Source organism: Leptonychotes weddellii, chromosome 6, assembly GCF_054177405.1.
Source record: "Leptonychotes weddellii isolate Sample4059 chromosome 6, ASM5417740v2, whole genome shotgun sequence".
NCBI classification, from domain to species: Eukaryota; Metazoa; Chordata; class Mammalia; order Carnivora; family Phocidae; genus Leptonychotes; species Leptonychotes weddellii.
Genome location: NC_138374.1, coordinates 130,343,915 through 130,366,223, shown reverse-complemented (window position 1 = coordinate 130,366,223; position 22,309 = coordinate 130,343,915). Strand labels below are relative to the sequence as shown.

General features: G+C 40.7%; 1 protein-coding gene across 4 annotated transcripts in view; it reads right to left on the bottom strand.

Annotated features, from left to right (window-relative positions):
* TMCO1 (transmembrane and coiled-coil domains 1) overlaps positions 1-1,799 on the bottom strand; it is a 52,329-nt gene extending 50,530 nt beyond the window's left edge. Inside the window, exons 1-2 of one of the 4 annotated variants that reach the window (XR_014146607.1) lie at positions 1,562-1,794; positions 1,070-1,147 (exon numbers count right to left, since the gene is read on the bottom strand). Coding sequence is in view for 2 of the 4 variants with exons in the window: in XM_031037585.2 (XP_030893445.2) it covers positions 1,070-1,147; positions 1,562-1,631 (148 nt within the window). In the remaining 2 variants the exon portion in view is untranslated. Of the gene's footprint in view, positions 1-1,069; positions 1,148-1,561 lie in introns of all 4 variants that reach the window. The other 3 variants (XM_031037585.2, XM_006741992.3, XM_031037584.2) reach the window with 3 other exon arrangements.
* Positions 1,800-22,309: the final 20,510 nt, after the last annotated feature.

The following is a 22,309-nucleotide window of genomic DNA, read 5'->3' as shown; positions in this document are numbered from 1 at the left end:
CTTGATCTCAGCTCAGGTCAGAGTCTTGGGATCAAGCCTCACTTCAGGCCCTGTGCTGGGCATGGAGCCTGCTTAAGATTCTCTCTCACGTTCCCTCTGCCTTTCCCAATTCCCCTACCTCTCTTTAAAAAAAAAAAAAAAAAAAAGACCTGTAAGGGAAGAGCAAAACCAAGAGAGTGTGATGTCCTGAAAACGAAGTGAAGAAAGTGTATCAAGGTTTCTGGCTTGCACTATCAGAAGCATGGAGGTACCATTCGTCACGTAGAGAAATACCGGAGGAGGATCACGTTTGTGAAGGTAAAGATAATGAGCTTGGTTTTTAATATGTTGAGGTGCATTATCCACACTGAATACGTCAAGGACCAGTAAACTATAATTTCAAAAGCCCGAGTTTGGTTTCTAATTCTTTGTTTGCTCTATGATATTAGTATGTTATTTAACCTCTCTGAACCTCACTTTCCTTTTCTATAAAGAAAGAATAATATCTATACAACTGATCACAAATGGTTGCTATGTGGATCAAGTGAGATATTGTAAGGAAGAAAACTTTAAACCCTTATGAAGACATAAAGATGTCACAGAATACAGAAAGTCAGAGGAATTTTAAGATACAAAAGTTATACTTAATCTTTATAAGGCAGAAAAGAACACTGAAAGCTACATCAAACCTATAAAGAACCATTCACATTATACCTCTAGCAGTCCCCTCAGCTGTGTCCTGTGGAGTTCCTGCTTTATTCAAAGACCACAAACTGTACTTGTTCTTAACCTTTTACTCAAACTGTCCTTCAACCGCCTCACACAACTGAAATCTGCCTTATCCCTGAAGACACCGCTCACCTGGATACTAATCATAATGACCTGTTGTTCTCCAAACACATCTTCTCACCACAATTTCCATATTTTTGCACATATCTGATTTTCTTCGCCTGGAATTCCTACCTCCAGCTCATTCTCTATCCAAATTCTATCCAAGAAGGACGACCAGCCATCTCCATCACAAAGGCTTCCATGCATTCAATGAACTTGACCTGTTGAAACTGTATCTAAAGGATGTTGCCATACTCACGTTTTTTACTCTGTTTCTCCACCTCCGCTTTCAGTCTCTTGTACTTGTCTGTCCTGTAAACCAGGACCCAGGTTATACCTGAAACATTAAAAGCAACATGCTAACAGAAAAATATGTTTGTAATGGTCACAGCAAACTTACTGGCGGTCACTGTTGGGTGAGGAGGGATTTCAACTTTTTGCTTTATATTTACCACCAGTTAACTTTTTTCAAATGTTAAGACATCTGACTCTTCAACCAAAATAACGGACACATGGTATGAAGGTGTCTCCACAAATACGCAAGTGAAATCGACCCTAAACCGGACTCCACGCTACCCCTCCCGCTCCTGTTCCCGATTGGCCCCGATTCTCTGGAGTAGATGAGCACCCCCACCATCCCAACCCCAAGCAAGCAAGGCTCGCGACCACTCCCTTGCTGGCGCGAGGGTCCCCAGGCCTAGGATCCTTCCCATGGGGGCTGATCAAACGTCAGAGAAGCAGCCGCTCTCACCCTCGGCAAGAAGAGCCGTGCACACGGAGATAAAAACGATGAGCAGTGTGTCCGCGAACATGGTGCTCATCTTGCACTTTCCTCTCTGCACTCCCACCCGCCAGGGGGGAAGCGCTCGAGAGCCTGCAAAAATTAAACGACGACTTCCCTGGATTCCTGGACCACCGAGTAACACTCTCTGACAGACTACAGTCACACTTCCGCTTCCGGGGCACAGCGCCGGAAGGGCTACTTCCGGAGAGTTGCGTGGCCGCGCGAATCTAGGGGGAACCACGCCGGCTCGGGGGCGGGCACTCAAACCGAATCTCGCGAGAGCTGGAACTTGAGTTTTCGCGAGAGCTGGAACTTGAGTTTTCGCGACGGAAGTGCGACTCCGGGACTTCGCGCGGTGGCTCTTTTTCGCTGGGGTGATGCGCGCTCTCCTCTCGGCCGGAATCTACTTGGGTGCGCTCGTCTGCGCTTCTGCCTCAGCCCCACCTCTGAGACTTTAGGTAGTTTACTGAACGCCTGCGTTAGATGCAAGGCCACGGGTTTGGAACTGGGGACGCGAAAATCAGTTAGTCGTGGCTGCTGGCTTCAAGGAACTCCTGTCCTAGCGAAGGAGAGAAACTTGTACATCCGGTGTGATTAGGGTTTTAATAGAGGTATGGCCAGAGTGCTGCGGTGACCCAGTTGAGGGGGTGGTCAGAGAAAAGGAATCGAAGTAATGCTTAGATGAGTAGGAGTGCTTTGCGGGGGGCCTTTGTAGGCGAAGACGCCGGTGCTGAAGAATACGTGGTGTGTAATAGAGCAGTGAGTGATGTGTCTGGAGAAGGGGTCATAAACCCAAATGCCTCGGCTGGTTGCATATAAATGATCTTATGCGGGCTGGGCAGAAGGAAACGGTGGGAGGTACTAGCATAAATAAGGGAGTGATAATTTTATCCGAAAGGAGTAATTGGTACTCAGATCCAGCCAGTTTCCCTGGGAGAAGGAGCACCCAGTTTTCGTTATCTTCCCGTTTTCCAGGAAAACCCAGAAGTCCTGATTTTATGTGAAAGTTCAATTTATAAATGCTGGTAACTCAAGTTTTTAAATGCTGTATAGGTTAAAGGAAATGTCTTAGAAGCTTGGTTTCAGCCTGTGTAGAAGTTTTCAACTTTTTCAAGCTGATTCTGTTTGTACGAGTGTATTTGTGTTTATGAAAATCTGGAAGCTGGCGGAACTGTCTCCCCTTGACTTGTACTTTCTATCATTGGTTCTTTTTTCTTAAACTCCACTGTACTTAGAGTTCTACTTTTGGTCTTTTTTAGCTTTATGTGCATTTCTTGTCTCTTTAAGACTTAGCAGCAGAGAGCCTGTCTCCTTTTAGCAATGAATTTCTACTATGTGTCGAGAACAGTGATAGGCACTGTAGGGTCAGAGAGGGTGACTAAAATATTGTACCTGACTTCCAAGGTTCTCCTTGGATGTTAAACATTATAATAAGGTATAATCAAGGTATTCGTTAAATGTTATGGGAGCAGAGATGAGGGCAAAATTGGTTCTTCTTGGAGGAGTTGGGGAAGGCTTCACATTTGAGCTAGATCATAGTATGACTAAAAGTTAGGATAGGTTTTTATTCAACTCTGTATCGCTCATGGTAAATACTGAAGCACAAAAGGGGCATGACTTTTTTTTTTTAAATTGAAATACAGTTGACAACACAATGTTACATTTGTTTCAGGTGCACAAAGTAGTGATTCCACAACTCTGTTATACTGTACTCACCACGATTGTAGCTGCCATCTGTCAAGAAGAGCATGACCTTTGAAATCAGACCTGATTTTCAATTCTAGCTTTGTCACTTAATTGACACCTGTCCTTAAGCATCTTTAGTCCTTGAGCCTGAGTTTCCTTATTTGCAAATATGGTAATAATAACACAGCTGCATAAAACTTACGAAGATTAAATGAGAAAGAGTATATTATACAGTATTTAAAGCTGTGCCTGACACAGTTGATCAAATCCGACATGCTATTGATTGTAAGATGAAACATTATTTTATATATGACTAAGAAAGAAAATAAACAACTAGTTAACCCATGACACACCATTGATTGTAAGATGCATCCCATTCAGAAGTGTTAAAATGTGGGGGGAAAAGTCTCATAATCAACAAAATACAGTAATAAGAGGAATTTCAACTACAGAACCGTGGGCTGCTAGGATAACATTTCCTTCCCTTTGGCAACAATATAGTGACCCTAATCCCCTCATTGAAGAACAGTGCTAGAGGCAAGTTAAAATAACGTATTTTCTACATTCTACCAGATTCCTTTATCATATTTCCAAGTTTTCTAAGCTTTCAGTTGTATTAATTTAAAATTTCATTTATTTGTTTGAGAGAGAGAGTGCACGAGAGGGGGTAGGGTCAGAGGGAGAAGCAGACTCCCCACGGAGCAGGGAGCCGGATGTGGGACTCGATCCCAGGACTCCAAGATCATGACCTGAGCCAAAGGCAGTTGCTTAACCAACTGAACCACCCAGGTGCCCCAGTTGTATTAATTTTTAGATTTCAAAAGTTTTCCCCGTGAGGACCACCATTTCAGACTTTACCGTCCTGCTCCAATCTCTATGCCTATTATAAGGGTTTTGTCCTGGGACTTCCTTTTGCTGTTCTCTGAGGTAGGGTTCACTATTTCATGTACCTGTGTCTCCCCCCTGCCTTAGTTTATACTTTATGTTGTGGTACACCCTCAAGGAACTTGTGGAAGGTAAATGGGAGCTAACCCTTCAGTGTGCTTATTAGAAGTATTAGTAACAATACTGTTTATAAACAAATACTTAGTACTCGGCTAGGCATCATAACAGATTATGAGAGAAATTAAATCCCACGGGGTACCTGGGTGGCTCAGTCTTCAAGTGTCTGCCTTCAGCTCAGGTCATGATCCCGGGGTCCTGGGATCAAGCCCCATGTTGGGCTCCCTGCTCGGCGGGAAGCCTGCTTCTCCCTCTCCCACTCCCCCTGCTTGTGTTCCCTCTCTTGCTGTGTCTCTCTCACTGTCAAATAAATAAAAATCTTCAAAAAAAAATTAAATCCCTGCTTATAACTGAGATATGAACGGGTAAGAGCAACTTCTCTGAGCCTCACTTTAAATTTGTAGAGATAAAAATGCCTACCTTCCAGAACTGCTTTGAGGTTTATATAGAATGAGAGCAAAGTTCTGAAGTCAGACTACCTGTCTTCAAATCTTGGCTTCACCACTTCACTAGATGTGTAATTTTAAGCAAATCTTTCACTGCACTGTGCCTTGGTTTCCTTGAATATACAATGGCATAATGATAATAGTGCCTAAGTCCAAAGGATTTTATTTTTTTTAATTTTATTTATTTTAGAGAGAGAATGCAAGTGGGAGGAGGGGTAGAGGGAGAGGAGAGAGAGAGAGAATCCCAAGCAGCCTCCACACTAAACACAGAGCTGGACGCGGGGTTTGATCCCATGACCCCTAGATCATGACCCGAGCCAAAATCATGAGTCGGATGCCCAACCTACTGAGCTATCCAGGCGCCCCCAAAGGGTTTTATTTTTTTTTAAAGATTATGTGAGTAAAGTGTTTAGAACAGTACCAGGCTCATGGAGAGGGCACATTAAGTGTTAACTGTTACTATTATTGGTTCTATTAAACCACCTACCTCATAATCATTGAACAATTTTTTTCATTCTATCCATTTTCCCTGGATTCTTACTCTCTTTAAAAGCTTCAGTTACCATCTGTCTGCTTCTGATCTGTAAAATAGTATCTGTAGCCTAAGTTTCTTCCCTGATTTTCAGACCTGATACCTGAAAGCCAAGTGGGCATTTACATTTGGAGATCTGAAACTAAACCTTTCCAGTTCTTCTACCCAAACTCCAATCTTCCCTTCTTCCCTTTTTCTCCTAAAGAGTAGCACCATCATGTACCCAGTCTTTCAACCCAGAAAACAGGAACATCTCATCACCAAATGTGATAAATTCTCCCTGCCTCATTTCTCTTTTTTTTCCCCACATCTTTCAACTCCTACAGTTTAACTCAGGTTACCATTGTCTTCCTTTGCATTACAGCCTTCTGCCTGGTTGGTTTCCAGTTACACACCCAACTGTCCCCTCTAAGCCATTCTTTTATGTAGCCAATAGTGATCTTTCTCAAATACAAAGATTTTTTTTTCCCCACTAGGCTGGCAGGACTAGATAAAAACTGAGAAACGAATACTGAAAAGATTATGAGGACCCTCCCCAAAATACAGTTTAAAATAAAACAAATGCTAAAGTAAATGTGAGTTTATTATCTTTTGGAATATTTTATTTATTAAAATAATTTTCACTCTGTGAGTGTGGGTCCCAAGTATGTGTTTAATTTGTCTTTTGGGTAAGCAGCACTGTGTTTGAGGACAGAGACTGGGTCTTGTTTATTTCTGCATCCCCAGCTTTTGGAACATGGCCTGGCACAGAGAAGCTTCCCAATATATAATGAATGAATGATACAGTTGGGAGAGAGGACAATAGGTTGGACAAATATCTTGGAAGAATGGGGAATTTTAGTTGGACTTTGAGGAAAAAGTGAAATTAGGATGTGGGAGAAGTGGTGATCAAAAGCATTGAATTGGGAATGAGAGAGAGGACATTATAGTTTGTGTGTAGTTGAAATAACCAATATGTGTGAAGAGGCTGTATGTTTAGTAGAAATAGAATTGACTAGGTAAAGTGACTGTATTTTATCTGTAAGAGGTACATGGTTGAACTTCAGGAGAGCCATAAATCTGAAACTGTAGACAGAACTTTGTGCATTTTTTTCCCGAATCAAAGATTCATAGTTTTTATCAAATTCTTAAGGGAGTTTATAAACCAATAACTGTTAAGATTTATGTTGTATATTTGAGAGACTGATGGGTCTTAAGCTTGATGCTGTAACCAGTTAGTGTTCAAAAATTTTTTGCTGCAGTACTCCTTAGGAGCAGAAGGGAGAGAATGAGAGCCTAAGATCTGGAGATAGAGCCTGAAGATTGGGACTTTTAACAGTATATATGAATTTTGCATTAAGGGATTGGTATTAAAGTTTCTAATGACCAGGGAACTCTAATTCAGGACTACTCCTTTCAGTTGGCAAAAAGATGAGCCATCGAATTGGAAAGGAAAAATTGAAATTAATCTTTGTTTGCAGATGACATCTTATATGTAGAAAACCCTAAAGATTCCACATAAAAAACCAACTGTTACAACTAGTAAACAGGGGCTTCTGTGTGGCTCAATTGATTGAGTGTTCGACTCTTGGTTTAGGCTCAGATCCTGATCTCAGGGTCATGGGATCAAGCCCTGCATTGGGCTCTGCAGAGTCTACTTGGGATTCTCTCTCCCTCTGCCCCTATCTCTGCTTGTGTACGCTCTCTCTCTCTCTCTAAAATAAATCTTAAAAAAAAAAAAACTAGTAAACAGGGGCGCCTGGGTGGCTCAGATGGTTAAGCGTCTGCCTTCAGCTCAGGTCATGATCCCAGGGTCCTGGGATCGAGCCCCACATCGGGCTCCTGGCTCAGTGAGGAGCCTGCTTCTCCCTCTCCCTCTGCCTCTCTCCCTGCTCATGCTTTCTCTCTCACTCTCTGTATCTCTGTGTCTCAATAAATAAAATCTTTAAAAAAAAAAAAAAGAACTAGTAAACAAATTGAGCAGAGTAGCAGAATACAAAAACCCACCGACAAAAATCAGTTGTGTTTCCATAACCGTGAACAATCCAAAAAGGAAATTAAGAAAACAATTCCATTTGCAGTAGCATCAAAAACAAAATACCTATAAATAAGTTTAACCAAGGAGGCAAAAGATTTGTAACTCAGAATTATAAAATACTGATGAAAGAAATTAGAGAAGACACAAATACATTTTGTGTTCATGGATTGAAATGCTGTATTTTTAAGATGTCAATACTACCCTAAGCAGTCCGCATAGTCAGTGCAATCCCTGTCAAAATTCCAGCATTTTTTGCAGAAATAGAAAGATCCATCCTAAAATTCCTATGGAACCTCCAAGGATCCTGAGTAGCCAAAGCAATCTTGAAAAGGAAGAATAAAGTTGGAAGTCTCATACTTCCTCATTTCAAAACTTACTTTCAAGCCTTAGTAATCAAAAAAGTGTGGTACTGGCATAAAGACAGATACATAAACCAGTGAAATAGAATAGAGAACCCCCCAAATAAACACTTGCATATATGGTCAAATGTTTTTCAACAAGGGTGCCAAGACCATTCAATGGCTAAAGGACAGCTTTTTCAGGAAGTGGTATTCAGAAAACTGGATATCCACATGCAAAAGAATGAAGTTAGACCCTTATACCATATACAAAAATGAACTCAAAATGGATCAGAAACTTCTAAGAAATAAAACTGTAAAACTCAGAAGAAATCACAGGGGAAAAGCTTAATGAGATTGGATTTGGCAGTGATTTATTGTGTATGACACCGAAAGCATAGGCAACAGCAAAAAATAATAAGTTGGACTTTATCAAAATCTAAAACTTGTGCACAAAAGGATACAATCAACAGAGTGAAAAGGCAATTTATGAGATTGGAGGAAATGTTCACAAATCATATACTGGTAAGAGATTAAAATCCAGAATATATGAAAAACTACAACTCAACAGCAGCAAAACAACTCAAAAATGGGCAAAGGACTTAATAGATGTTTCTTCAAGGAAGATCTACAGATGGCCAATAAGCACATGAAGGGATGCTCAACATCACTAATCATTAGGGAAATTCAAATAAAAACTATGAGATACCACATCACACCCAGTAGAAAGGCAGTTGTTCAAAACAACAAAATAATGTGTTGACAAAGATATGGAGAAATTAGAACAGTTGAGCATTGCTGGGGGGAATATAAAATGGTGCAACCACTAGGAAAAAGTATGGTGTTTACTCAAAATATTAAACAATTACCAAATGATAAGGGCACCTGGGTGGCTCCGGTGGTAGAGTGTCTGACTCCTGGTTTTGGCTAAGGTCATGATCTCATGGGTCATGGAGCTAGGGACTGGGAAGAGGGAAGAATGGAGAGTTATTGTTTAATAGGCATGGAGTTTCAGTTCGGGAAGATGAAAAAGTTCTGGAGATGGATGGAGGAAGGTGATTATTGCACGAGAAAGTGAATGTACTTAATACCACTGAATTGCACCTCCAGACCTGGTTAAATGGCAAACTTGATGTTATATGTATGTTACCATAATCTTATTTATTTATTATTTTTTTTCCATAATCTTATTTTTTTAAAAGATTTATTTTATGAGAGAGAGAGAATGGAGGGGAGGGGCAGAGGGAGAGGGAGAGAGAGATCCAAGCAGACTCTGCGCAGAAGGTGGAGCCCAGCAAGGGGCTTGATCTCACCACCCTGAGATCATGACCTGAACCGAAACCAAGAATCTGCTGCTTAGCCAACTCCGCCACCCAGGCGCCCCATATGAGCACTCTTTTTAATACCAAGATCTGAAAACAACTCAATGCCTATCTACACGTAGAGGAATAAATTATATAATAAATAAATTGGAGTGTATTTAAACAGCACTACAAATGAATGTATTACAGTTATATGCCACAATGTGCATTAATCCTAACAATATAATATCGAGTGGAAAGAGTAAGTGCTTAAGAATTACAGGATGTGGTAGACTTTCTATAACGGTCATGATAATAAGTGATGCAATGGAGGATCAAAGAGATGGATGTAAATGTAAATTCCTGTCTTAGTTTTCAAGTTGGTGGTGATTTCATGGATATTTGTTATTTTAAATGAAAGACTGAATGCTTGAGGGCCTTGAACACACCAATGATGCGAATGTGTCATGAACCAAGAATAATGATAATCTAATTCTCTGCATCTGAGCTAAAATAAAAAAATTCTTCCTGTGTTCAACTCTGTATCTGTTTGTTCTAAGTAAGAAGAAGAAAGTAGAGAGGTGGGGAGTAATCTTTTAAATTACTTACCATGGGGGCACCTGAGTGGCCCAGTCACTTAAGCATCCAACTCTTGATTTTGGCTCAGGTCATGATCTCAGAGTCATGAAATTGAGACCCCCACCTTGGGGCTTAAGATTCTTTCTCTCCCTCTCCCTCTGCCCTTCCCCCCCATTCTCTCGCTCTCTCTCAAAAAAAATTTTTTTTTTAATAACTTACTGTCAAGTAAAAATGATACTCTAGGAAAATATGTCACATTTCTTTTGCAGCTTCAGATACCCTCTGATTGATTGCCACTTATGCCTGGGCGTTTAAGCATCTCAATTTTAGAAGATAAGTGACTGGAAAGTCACCCAAATATCTTGAGCTTGGATGGGAATTTTGCAAAATAAGCAGTGTTTCTGTGAAAAAAAAAAATTTAGTCTGGCAGCTTTACATAGGATAGATACATTTTTTTTTTTTAAGATTTTATTTATTTATTTGACAGAGAGCGACACAGAGAGGGAACACAAGCAGGGGGAGTGAGAGAGGGAGAAGCCGGCTCCCCGCTGAGCAGGAGCCCGATGCGAGGCTCTATCCCAGAAGCCTGGGATCATGACCTGAGCTGGAGGCAGATGCTTAACGCCTGAGCCACCCAGGCGCCCCAGGATAGATACATTTTTGAGAGAGATTGCAGTCAGAGAAACCAACTATCAGGCCATCACCATGATGCAGTTTTCAAGTAAAGGGAGACTTGAACTAAAGTATCAGCAGAAACTGGGAAAGAGCTAAACTAAGAACTTTTTGTAGGATGAAATAGTAATTCTTAGAATTAAATAAGATGAAGTAAGGGCACCTGGGTGGCTCAGTCAGTTAAGCGTCTACCTTTGGCTCAGGTCATGGTCTTGGGTCCTGGGATTGAGCCCTATGTCGGGCTCCCTGCTTGGCGGGGAGTCTACTTCTCCCTCACCTTCTCCCTGTGTGTGCTCACTCGCTTGCTTGCTCTCTCAAATCTCCAAAAAAAAAAAAAAAGATGAAGTAAATAAGAATACTTAAATAATTCTAAGGTTTCTACCAGAAGTATTTCTAAGTTTTATGTGACCCAAAGCTTATACAATTCTAGGGACTCCCTTTAAGAAAAATGGTATGGCAAAATCAAAATAGGATCAAAATTAGATACAAAAGTGGGGCGCCTGGGTGGCTCAGTTGGTTAAGCAACTGCCTTCGGCTCAGGTCATGATCCTGGAGTCCCGGGATCGAGTCCCGCATCGGGCTCCCTGCTCGGCGAGGAGCCTGCTTCTCCCTCTAACCCTGCCCCCTCTCATGTACTCTCTCTCATTCTCGCTCTCTCAAATGAATAAATAAATCTTTAAAAAAAAAATTAGATACAAAAGTGAATACTTCTTTGAAAGGGCCTAGTGCAAGTGAGGATTCCAGAAACTTAATTTCATTAACGTCTTGGCAAATCGGGGGCGCCTGGGTGGCTCGGTTGGGCGACTGCCTTCGGCTCAGGTCATGATCCCGGAGTCCTGGGATCGAGTCCCGCATCAGGCTCCCTGCTCAGCGAGGAGCCTGCTTCTCCCTCTGACCCTACCCCCCTCATGTACTCTCTCTCTCTCATTCTCGCTCTCTCAAATAAATAAATCTTTAAAAAAAAAAAAAAAAACGTCTTGGCAAATTGGTCTCTGGGTTTTAACCTGTATGGGGACAAACCTGACACAGAGTGGCTGGAAGGGCAGCCTTTTAAGAGAGGAAAATATAAAAACTTCAGTCTTGGCAATAAACTTCTGTAATATTAGTTAGAAGGGGCATTTGAAAAAAAATACCAAAACAGATCCACATTCCTTTTCCCATGTGCAAATCTGGCCCATCTTAATAGAAGCCTAAAATCTGAGGTGACTTTCCCCATTACAAATACACAACTGTCGTGCTTACTCAGTATTCCTCTATCATTGGCCAATAATTCACTTTTACTCACTATTTAGACTCTTACCCTTCACCTTAGTGGTTCACTTTGCTGCCAAAAAGACATTGATTTCATTCACAGAGAAACATAAATAGCATAAGTAATTCTGTTGACTGCCCATAGCTTCATTTCCCCAGCTTCAGTCCTTTTTAGGAGCTCAGTCTCCAATTGACCTATATATCTGGCACAGGACCTGTTTAGTGGATACTTTTTTTTTTTTTAAGATTTTATTTATTTATTACAGACAGAACAAGAGGGAACACAAGCAGAGGGAGTGGGAGAGGGAGAAGCAGGCTTCCCGCTGAGCAGGGAGCCCGATTCAGGGCTCGATCCCAGGACCCTGGGATCATGACCTGAGCCAAAGGCAGACACTTAACGCCTGAGCCACCCAGGTGCCCTGTGGATACCTTTTTTTAAAGAATTTATTTGTCGGAGAGAGAGGGAGCACAAGGAGGGGAAGAGGCAGGCAGAGGGAAAAGCAGTCTCCCCACTGAGCAAGGAGCCTGACGCGGGACTCAATCCCAGGACCCTGGGATCATGACCCAAGCTGAAGGCAGCCATTTAACCGACTGAGCCACCCAGGCGTCCTGTATTAAAGTTATTTTAAAAATTTTCTTAACCAACTGAGCCACCCAGGCGCCCTATTTTAAAAATTTTCTTTAATTTTTTTCTTTGACCATTGGTTCTTTAGTAGTATGTTGTTTAATCTCCACGTATTTGTGAATTTTCCAGTTTTCTTCTTGTAATTGATTGCTAGTTTCATACACTGTGGTCAGAAAAGATGCTAGACATGATATTAATCTCCTTAAATTTATTAAGGCTTATTTCATGGCCTAACATGATCTCTCCTAGACAATATTCCACGTGCACTTAAGAAGAATGTGCATTCTGCTGCTTTTGGGTATAATGTGTTCTAAATGTCTTAATTCTACTTGGTGTAACATATCGTTTAAGTGCAACACTTCCTTATGGATTTTCTGTCCCTATTATCTACCCATTGTTGAAAGTAGGTTATTGAAGTCCCCTACTATTACTATATTGCTGTTTCTCCCTTCAGGTCTGTTAATATTTGCTATATATATTGAGATGCTTCTATGCTGGGTGCATAAATATTTACAAATGTTGACCCTCTTTTGGGTACATTATATAATGACCTTTTTTTGTTTCTTATTACAGTCTGTCTTAAAGTCTATTTTATCTGATTTTAAGTATAGCTACTCCTACTTTCTTTTGATTTCTATTTGCAAGGAATACCTTTTTCTATCCTTTCAGTCCACATGTATTTTTTTAAGATTTTATTTATTTATTTGAGAGAGAACTAGGGCAAGAGAGCATGAGTGGGGTGAGGGGCAGAGGGAGGAGAAGCAGACTCCCTGCTGAGCAGGGAGCCCGACACGGGGCTGGATCCCTGGACTCCAGGATCATGACCTGAGCTGAGGATGATGCTTAATCGATTGAGCTACTCAGGTGCCCCATTCCACATGTATTCTTAAAGCTCAGCTGAGTCTCTTGTAGGTAGCATATAGTTGTTGTTGTTGTTTTTAATCCATTTAGATACTTTATGTCTTTTCCTTGGAGAATTTAGTCTATTTACATTTAAAGTAATTATTGATAGGTATGAACTTATTATTGTCATTTTGTTCATTATTTTCTGGCTATTTCATGAGTCCTTTATTCCTTCTTCTCTTGTTCTCTTTGTGATTTGATGATTTTCTGTAGTGGTATGCTTAGAGTCCTTTGTCATTAACTTTTGTATATGTGCTTATAGATTTTTGATTACCATGAGGCTTATATAAAAGAGAAAGATATTTTGCTTTTGAATCCTTTTCCATCCAAATAATTTTCTTGTGAAATGTCTGTTTATACCACTCCCCCTGATGGTTTTTTCTTTTCCTATTATTAACTCCTGTACTTCCACAACATCCTTATATTTGTCAGTAGCTTTGCTTATAATTATAGAGGTTCTCCACTATTATTTTCCATGACTTTATGAAAGTCCTACATCTTTTAAAAGAGATTTGCAATTTCACTTTGCAAACACTTTGGACTGAATTTGCAAATAAACTAATGGAGCAGAAAGATATGTTAAACGAGGAGGGATATTTGATGATTCATTTTTATAAATGATTGGATTCATTGGTAAATATATGATAGGGAAACTTTTGCTTCCTAGTGCAATCTATTAACTGTGAGGACCTAGGTAATGAAACCCTGACTATTAAGGATCCCTTGCAGGCATTTAGTGGGGTTCCAGTGAGTCTCCTAAGAGACAATGGATGTGAAGTGCTTAGCATTTGTTCCTGGCACAAGTAGAGTTGATTACTTAATTCTTTGTGTTGCCAAGGTATACTATAATATCACATCACACAGTATTATGATTGCCTAATTGTTTATGTTTCTTGATAGTCTGTGACTCCTAGAAGGTAGAAATGGTTTCTAATTCATCTTTATGCTCTTGATACTCAATAAGTGCCTCATACATGGTGAACATTCAAAACATGTTGAATGAGTAAGTAAAGGAATGAATGAATAGATATCTTCCTTGTCTTTTCTTGTTATGATAACCTATCTCAGATTATCTATTAGTCTTCCACAAAAGTAATTCCTTTAGGCCATGAAGCTATTTTGTTTTTTGCCTTTAATTAAAAAAATTTTTAACAAGGCAAATACCTTTGTACTGATACGGAATGTTCTCCAAGATACAATGATAAAAACAAAATGCAGAACGATTTGTAGCATATGCTACTTTTTTTTAATAAAGATTTTATTTATTTGACAGAGAGAGAGCGTGCGCACAATCAGGGGAAGCAGCAGCAGAGGGAGAGGGAGAAGCAGGCTCCCCACTGAGCAGGGAGCCTGATGTGGGGCTCCATCCCAGAACCCTGAGATCACGACCTGAGCCGAAGGCAGACGCTTAACCAACTGAGCCACCCAGGCACCCCTGTGCATAGCCCATCTTAAGCATATGTGAGAAACCAGTAAGAGTGACTGCTTTTGGGTAGTAACACTGGGAATACCCATGGTAAAGATTTACTTTATTACTGTATACTCTTTCTTTTTTTTTTTTTTAAAGATTTTATTTATTTATTCATGAGAGACAGAGACGGAGAGAGAGAGGCAGAGGGAGAAGCAGGCTCCCAAGGAGCAGGAAGCCCGATGCGGGACTCGATCCCAGGACCCTGAGATCATGACCTGAGCCAAAGGCAGACGCTTAACCATCTGAGCCACCCAGGCGCCCTGTATACTCTTTCAAATTGCTTAATTTTTTTTACCTTGTGCCTATATTACCTCTTCTATATAGGTATAGATATATATATATAAATTTTATTTTACAAAGTTTTTACCATTTGTGAAACCTAAAATAACTGGTGAAAAGAAAGACTGAGATGATGTTGGGATATTACTAATTCAGGTTAGAAAAGTACGTAAAAATGCATATATACAAGTATGTAAGATTTTTAAAATATTTTTTCTTTGTCTTCATCTACCTGAAGGCTTATATATTGCATATTTCAAGTTGGCCTAAAGGTCACAGATACATAAAAATTGGATGGAATTTAAGTTATTTTTTTTTTTAAGATTTTATTTATTTATTTGAGAGAGAGAGAATGAGAGAGAGCACATGAGAGGAGGTAGGGTCAGAGGGAGAAGCAGACTCCCCGCCGAACAGGGAGCCCGACGCGGGACTCGATCCAGGGGCTCCAGGATCATGACCTGAGCCGAAGGCAGTCGCTTAACCAACTGAGCCACCCAGGCGCCTGGAATTTAACAGTTATACTTAAATTGTTTTTCTAAGTGATTTCCACACTCTTTGTCGTATAATTTGGTTTTTCTGTGAGAACCTTTCACCTCTAGCCATACTAAGTTTTGTTTCTGTGACTTTCATTCAGTATGGGGGTTTTGTGTGTGTGTGTTTGAAGGTTTTATTTTTAAGTAATCTCTACATCCAACATGGGGCTCGAACTCACAACCCTGAGATAAAGAGTCCCACACTGCACTGACTAAACCAGCCAGGCGCCCTTCATTCATCGTGGGTTTTATGGTTACTCTTGCACATACAACCTAAAATATGCCCAAATATCCCAAATTAAATGATCTATATACAGTTTCTCCCTAAAGCATAATAGATTCTGCCAGTATTCTGCCCACCCTTGGGTCTAACCTGTTGTATTCACTCCACCAACTTCCAGCTGCCTGATGTTTTTTGGCATCAGGAGCCTCTGCCTTTTGAGCCTAAATGGGTTTAAACTTTAATAGTAATTTATTAGTGTATCAAAGGCCTTAAAGGGGTGCATGCTTTTTGATCCAACAATAGGAAAAAAATCAGAGGATGGGCCGATAAGCATTTTTAAGGATGTTCTCACAGCCTTCAATTTAAAAATTTTTAAAAAGCAGAATATCTAAATGCTAAAAAAGAGGATTGTTTAATACAGTATAACAAATGTATGCAATGGAATACTGCTCAGTATTTAAAATTATATAAATGTATATTGATTTCACTGCACGTTCACAATATATTATGTGACTATATCGGTTCATTGGTAAGTATGTATTAGGGCAAACTTAGCTTTTTAGTGCAATCTCCTAACTATGGGGACTTGGCTAATAAGATCTTAGCTAAGGGGCACCTTCACTAAGTACCATATGAAAGTTATTTAAATTAAATGGATTTACATACATACATGGCTCAGTCGGTTAAGCATCAGCCTTTGGTTCAGATCACAATCCTAGGGTCCTGGGATTGAGCTTGTGTCGGGCTTCCAGCTCAGTGGGGAGCCTGCTTCTCCCTCTCCCTCTGCCCCTCCCCCTGCTCCTGCAGCAGTCTCCTCCTCTCTCTCGCTCTATCTCAAATAAATAAAATCTTTAAAAAAATAAAAGTATTCAACAATAACAGCAACAGTGAAGCCTTACTCTCTTAAATACACAAAACACTATTGTCTGTATTGGCCAATTAGGTTCCTTTGTAGCAAATGCAGTACACTGGTTTGTGGGGTATTCCATGTAGAATACAGCTGAAACATTTCTGTGAACAATGGATAAGTTATATTGGATTTGATTCATTTTACCTGTGTCAGGCCACTTTTGCACAACACTTGGGGAAAATGCTTTATTGTTTACTCCTACCATATGAAAGGAAGGAAGCAGTTCCCAGCTGTTAGGAAATATAAAGCCATTTGGGAAATCTCCTGGGTTGTAAGGTATTACTGATACAGAGATGCTGAACCACAGCTACTTTTCTAGGGAAAGGAGAATTTGTAAATGTTATTACTTAGTTAAATTACTTTATCTTAAAGTAGAACTACAGATATAACTTATTTAAATTTTCCCAGTTTCAAATAGTGAAGCCAAAGATTATTTTCACAAATTAAAGTTGCTCTGGGACCTGGTTAGATGTCTCTGCTGTACATTTCCTTAGTACTTTCCTTAGCATCACATTTTTTGTCATGGCTTATTCGAGGATGTTTTTCTTTTCTTTCGGGATTGTAAGCTCAGTAGGAGTAGGAATGATATCTGTCTTACTGGCACATAATAGGAACTCAGCATTTAATGAAAGAATGTATAAAGAAGGGATGGATACAGTTCCAACTTAGAGCTAGGACATAAAGAGCATAGGCTTTAAAATGCACAATGGAGACATTCCTTACACATTGATAGAGAAGTGCATGTTACATTTAAGGTTTGAAGTGCATGTTACATTTAAGGTACATTTGCATTTAAGGTGAAATATTTATGTTAGTAGTTGACACTCACCAATTCTAGTAAGTAAAATGCCAAGATAGGAATATTCTACTATGAGTCCCTGTGAGGAGTAAGAATATAGAGAAAGTGACAGATAGGCTACAATGTCACAATTATATAAATTCATCATTTAATAGATGAATAAATTGAAATCCATACAATTTAAATAACTTATAAGGTTTCATAGTTCATTATTGATCATTCCAGACTGTGAGCCAGGTCTCCTGATTTGCTGGTCTAGTTCTCTCTCCACCAAACTTAAAGGATTGACTATCACCTAAGTTCAGGAAAGGAAGAACAGAGATAATCTTCTTGTTCTTCAAACATGCTGGTCCAGGGGCGCCTGGGTGGCTCATTCTGTTAACCGTCTGTCTGCCTTCAGCTCAGGTCATGATCTCAGGGTCCTGGGATGGAGTCCTGAATCTGGCTCCTTGCTCAGTAGGGAGTCTGCTTCTCCCTCTTCTTCTGCCTGCCCTTCTGCCTGCTTGTGCTCTCTCTCTGTCTCTGTCAAATAAAGTCTTTAACCGCCCCCCCCCAAAAAAACAAAAAAAAAAACAACAGAAAAAACCATGCTGGTCCAGATTTCTTCTTCAGCCACAAAGATCAGCAAAAAGGGAGGGAGGGTCATACATACCCCACAAACCAATGTACCAGTGTACAAAACAAGATTTCACATCTGGAATACTATCTGTAACTCTGTGTCCATACCACAGGAAAAATACACTAGCCAGAGAAGAACCGCAGGAGGTAGTGAAATTGACCTGACAGAAGGATTGAGAACAGGCTAAAGACATTGTGATGTTTCAGACTGAGCTGTTACAAGAAAATATAACTCTTGGCGCTACACCTGAAACTTTTAAGTTGTCAGCATAGAGGGACGTGAGATCCTTCCACAAAATAGCCATGGATGCTATTGTCAAGACGGTCTGTCATGAATTAAATGATCCATGAGACTGATCCGGTGTGTTCATTCATATGGTTTTACTTACAAAACTCTATTTCTTGTCATTTTAAACCCCACTTAATCCCTAAAAACACCACCAGTGGAGAGGGGAACATGAATGCCTAATTGTTTTCTTCTCTGGTGACAAACCGTGGGGCTTCAGGTAATAGAATGACACACTTGGAGGCCCCTCCTCTGTTGATCTTCATTTCATTCCAAGTCCTGTGTTGTTATGGATGAGAGATCCCTCCCCTGCAGTTATTAACTATCAACTACCCATCTCTTCTATTCATTTCCTCTTTTGGGGCCTGTGAATATCTTCCTGTGTAAGCACGTCTTGATTTCTAATACCCATAGTGGAAACTGTTTTTTTGTGATACTGTCAGAGCACTCAAAAGATAAATATTTTGAGTATCCTAAAATAAACAAATTATCCGTTTGTTTCACATCTGTGTTGTGTCCTGTTTCTTTTTTTTTTTTTTTTTAAAGATTTTATTTATTTGCGAGAGAGAATGAGAGACAGCATGAGAGGGAGGAAGGTCAGAGGGAGAAGCAGACTCCCTGCTGAGCAGGGAGCCCGATGTGGGACTCGATCCCGGGACTCCAGGATCATGACCTGAGCTGAAGGCAGTCGCCCAACCAACTGAGCCACCCAGGTGCCCCTTGTGTCCTGTTTCTTGTTGGAAGTTATCAGATGTCAGTCTTCAGCCTTCTTCAGGGTTTGTTTCTTCTTTAATCTTCTCTTTTGTATTTAACTTTTAATATTCTCCTGTCCCACATATTTTTCAAAGTTCTAATATTTATTTCATATTTGTTTGAAAGTTTAAGTGATTTTATAATATTAATGTATGCATTTTTCAGTAGATAGCGAAAACTGAGCAACTCTTCTGTAGGTGAGCAGTATTCTAAAAACTTCGCATATGTGAATATTCAAAACTGAATAATAACACTAAACTGCTGTTAATGATTAGCTCTTAGGGAGGGAATTAAAGAGGATGTTCACATTCTATAAAAAATTTCTGCATTGTGGGACGCCTGGGTGGCTCAGTCGGTTAAGCGTCTGCCTTTGGCTCAGGTCATGATCCCAGGGTCCTGGGATCGAGTCCTGCATCGGGCTCCCTGCTCCGCGGGGAGCCTGCTTCTCCCTCTGCCCCTGTCTCTCTCTCTGTCTCTCATGAATAAATAAAAAAATAAAATCTTTAAAAAAAAATTTCTGCATTGTTTTGCATTTTTATACTAAATACAACTTTTTAAGCCAGAAAACAATTATAATAAATTATTAACAACTGTATATTAAACATGAGACATTATCTAATATAAAGCTAAAATCAATAAATATCCTTCTCCATGTAAATAGGTCTCTTAGGACCTCCTCCAAGGTAGCAAAATACTGTTTATTTCCTTGTAAAAGATAATTTGTTGTTTTGACACTTGGTTACTATAGAGAAGCATTTCCTAGGATGACTTCCACCATACACTGGTTCTGCTCCTTAGTAATAGGCAAACCAGAAAAAAAGGATTCTCTGGTTTGGTAACTTTAGTTAAAATACTGGTTTAAACAAACATAGGTAAGTTTCTTAATTGCAGTATTTCCCAGGGTGGTAAGTGTGCTGATGGACATTGGGACTCTCCAAGAAGTTAAGTGGGAACACAGTAGTGCACAGGTTTTTCTAAACTTACGTGTTCCTGGTATCTTTTTTCCCCAGAACCACTGTTTCAAGGCATATATTTTGCTAAACACTGCTTTAGGGTGTTCAAGAAAGAGTTATTTTCATAGTGAGGGATAATGAAGGGCCCTACCCCTTCTTACTTATCCTAGGATTTATCCATATCTAAAGATACAGTGATCAGGACGCCTGGGTGGCTCAGTTGGTGAAGCTTCTGCCTTGGGCTCAGGTCATGATCTCAGGGTCCTGGGATCCAGCTCTGCATGGGGCTCCCTGCTCAGTGGGGAGTCTGCTTCTCCCTCTCCCTCTGCCCCTGCTCCTCCTCCTCCCCCACTCATGCTCTCTTCCTCCCTCCCTCTCTCTCTCAAATAAAATCTTAAAAAAAAAAAAGAATGATCATTGCACATTGTTTTTGAGCCAGACCCAGATTATTTAAAGTATAGATTTTTCAAATATTTTTTTTTCTTTTTTTTTTTAAAGGTTTTATTTATTTATCTGAGAGAGAGAATGGGAGACAGAGAGCATGAGAGGGGGAGGGTCAGAGGGAGAAGCAGACTCCCTGCTGAGCGGGGAGCCCGATGTGGGACTTGATCCCGGGACTCCAGGATCATGACCTGAGCCGAAGGCAGTCGCTTAACCAACTGAGCCACCCAGGTGCCCCTAGATTTTTCAAATATTAAACTGACCTTACAGTTTTTTAAATAAATAAAACTGGGTTGTGATGTATTATTAGATTTGGTTTGTTAAAATTGTGTTCAGGATTTTTACATGTTCTCATAAGAGACTCTGGCCTTTAATTTTCCATTTTTGTAATATGTTGTCAGATGTTGGTGTTAAAGCTATGCTGGTCTCATAAAATGAGTTGTGAAGTGTACCATCGTTTTCTTCTCTCTGTGTAATCTTGGTATTAACTCTCCTCTGAATGTTTACGGGTAGAGTTCACTGGTGAGGGTATCAGAGCCTGGAATCTCATTTTGTTGTGTTTTGTTGTGTTGTATTTCACTGGGAAGTTTTCAGTTTTGCGAGAGGTGTCAGAGTCTGTTCGGTGTAGGGAGCAAAGTCCCAGAGCCTTGCCAGCAATGAGCAGCGGACTTACTTAGGCACAAATTAGGGGCAATCCTTCAAGCAGTTCCGCCAGACTGAAGATGAGGGTCTGCTTCAGAACAAGAGATGAAGCCGATAGTAGGGGGAATCCTGGAAGTGAGAGAGACACAGAATGGCTGAGATAAACTCCTCACACGTTCTTGGCTGACTAGGATATTACACATGAGTGAGGAGACCCAGGAGAGCCCAGGGAAAAGCAAAAGACAGCCTTTCAACCAGAACCGCCACCTTCCAGCAATTTGCCCAAAAGACCAATACAAAGGGAAAGAGGAGAGGTACCTGCTACGTGTTCTCTTGGCCTTTTAGAAAACATGGAGTTGTTCCTTTGGCCACATACATGGGAATTTACAAGAAAGGTGATATTGTGGACGTCAAGGGAATGGGCACTGTTCAAAAAGGAACGCTCCACAAACGTTACCGAGGCAAAACTGGAAGGGTCCACAGTGTTACCCAGCATGCTGTTGGCATTGCTATAAACAAACAAGTGAAGGGCAAGATTCTTGCCATGAGAATTAAGGTACGTATGGAGCATATTAAGCACTCAAAGAGCCGAGCTAGCTTCCTGAAGTGGGTGAAGGAAAATGATCAGAGGGGCTCTTGGGTGGCTCAGTCGTTAAGCGTCTTGCCTTCGGCTCAGGTCATGATCCCAGGGTCCTGGGATCGAGCCCCACATTGGGCTCCCTGCTCCGAGGGAAGCCTGCTTCTCCCTCTCCCACTCCCCCTGCTTGTGTTCCCTCTCTCGCTGTGTCTCTCTGTGTCCAAAAAAAAAAAAAATCAGAAAAAGGAAGCCCAAGACAAAGGTACTTGGATTCAACTGAAACACCAGCCTGCCCCACCCAGAGTACTTGTGAGAGCCAATGGGAAGGAGCCTGAGCTGCTGGAACCCAGTCCCTATGAATTCATGGCATGATAAATGTAAAAACAAACAAATGAGCGCCTGGGTGGCTTAGTGGGTTAAGCATCTGACTCTTGATCTTAGCTCAGGTCTTGATCTCAGGGTTGTGAGTTCAAGCCCGGAGCTGGCCTCCACCCTAGGCATGGAGCCTACTTTAAAAAAAAAAAAAAAGGAGGGGAGGAGACTTGAGAGCTGCTGGATCTGTGAATGCATTCTCCAAGAGATAAACAATTTTAGTTGGATATTTCAGTACTTCACCATCAGTTATGTGATGGCCAGAAGTACCTCAAAGACCTCTACCTACAAAGAACATCGACCAAGAGCCCCAGCTGATGTGCTCTGAAATACATAGCTGCATTTGCTCCCTGGCCATGCTTCCCCTAGGCTAGACACAGCCAAGGACGCTGTGTCGTTGGACTACTAAGGCGGGTCCATTCCTAGGAGATAGGAGGTTCTACTGATTGCTAATGTGTCGTTGGACTACTAAGGCCCGTCCATTCCTAGGAGATAGGTTCTTCTGA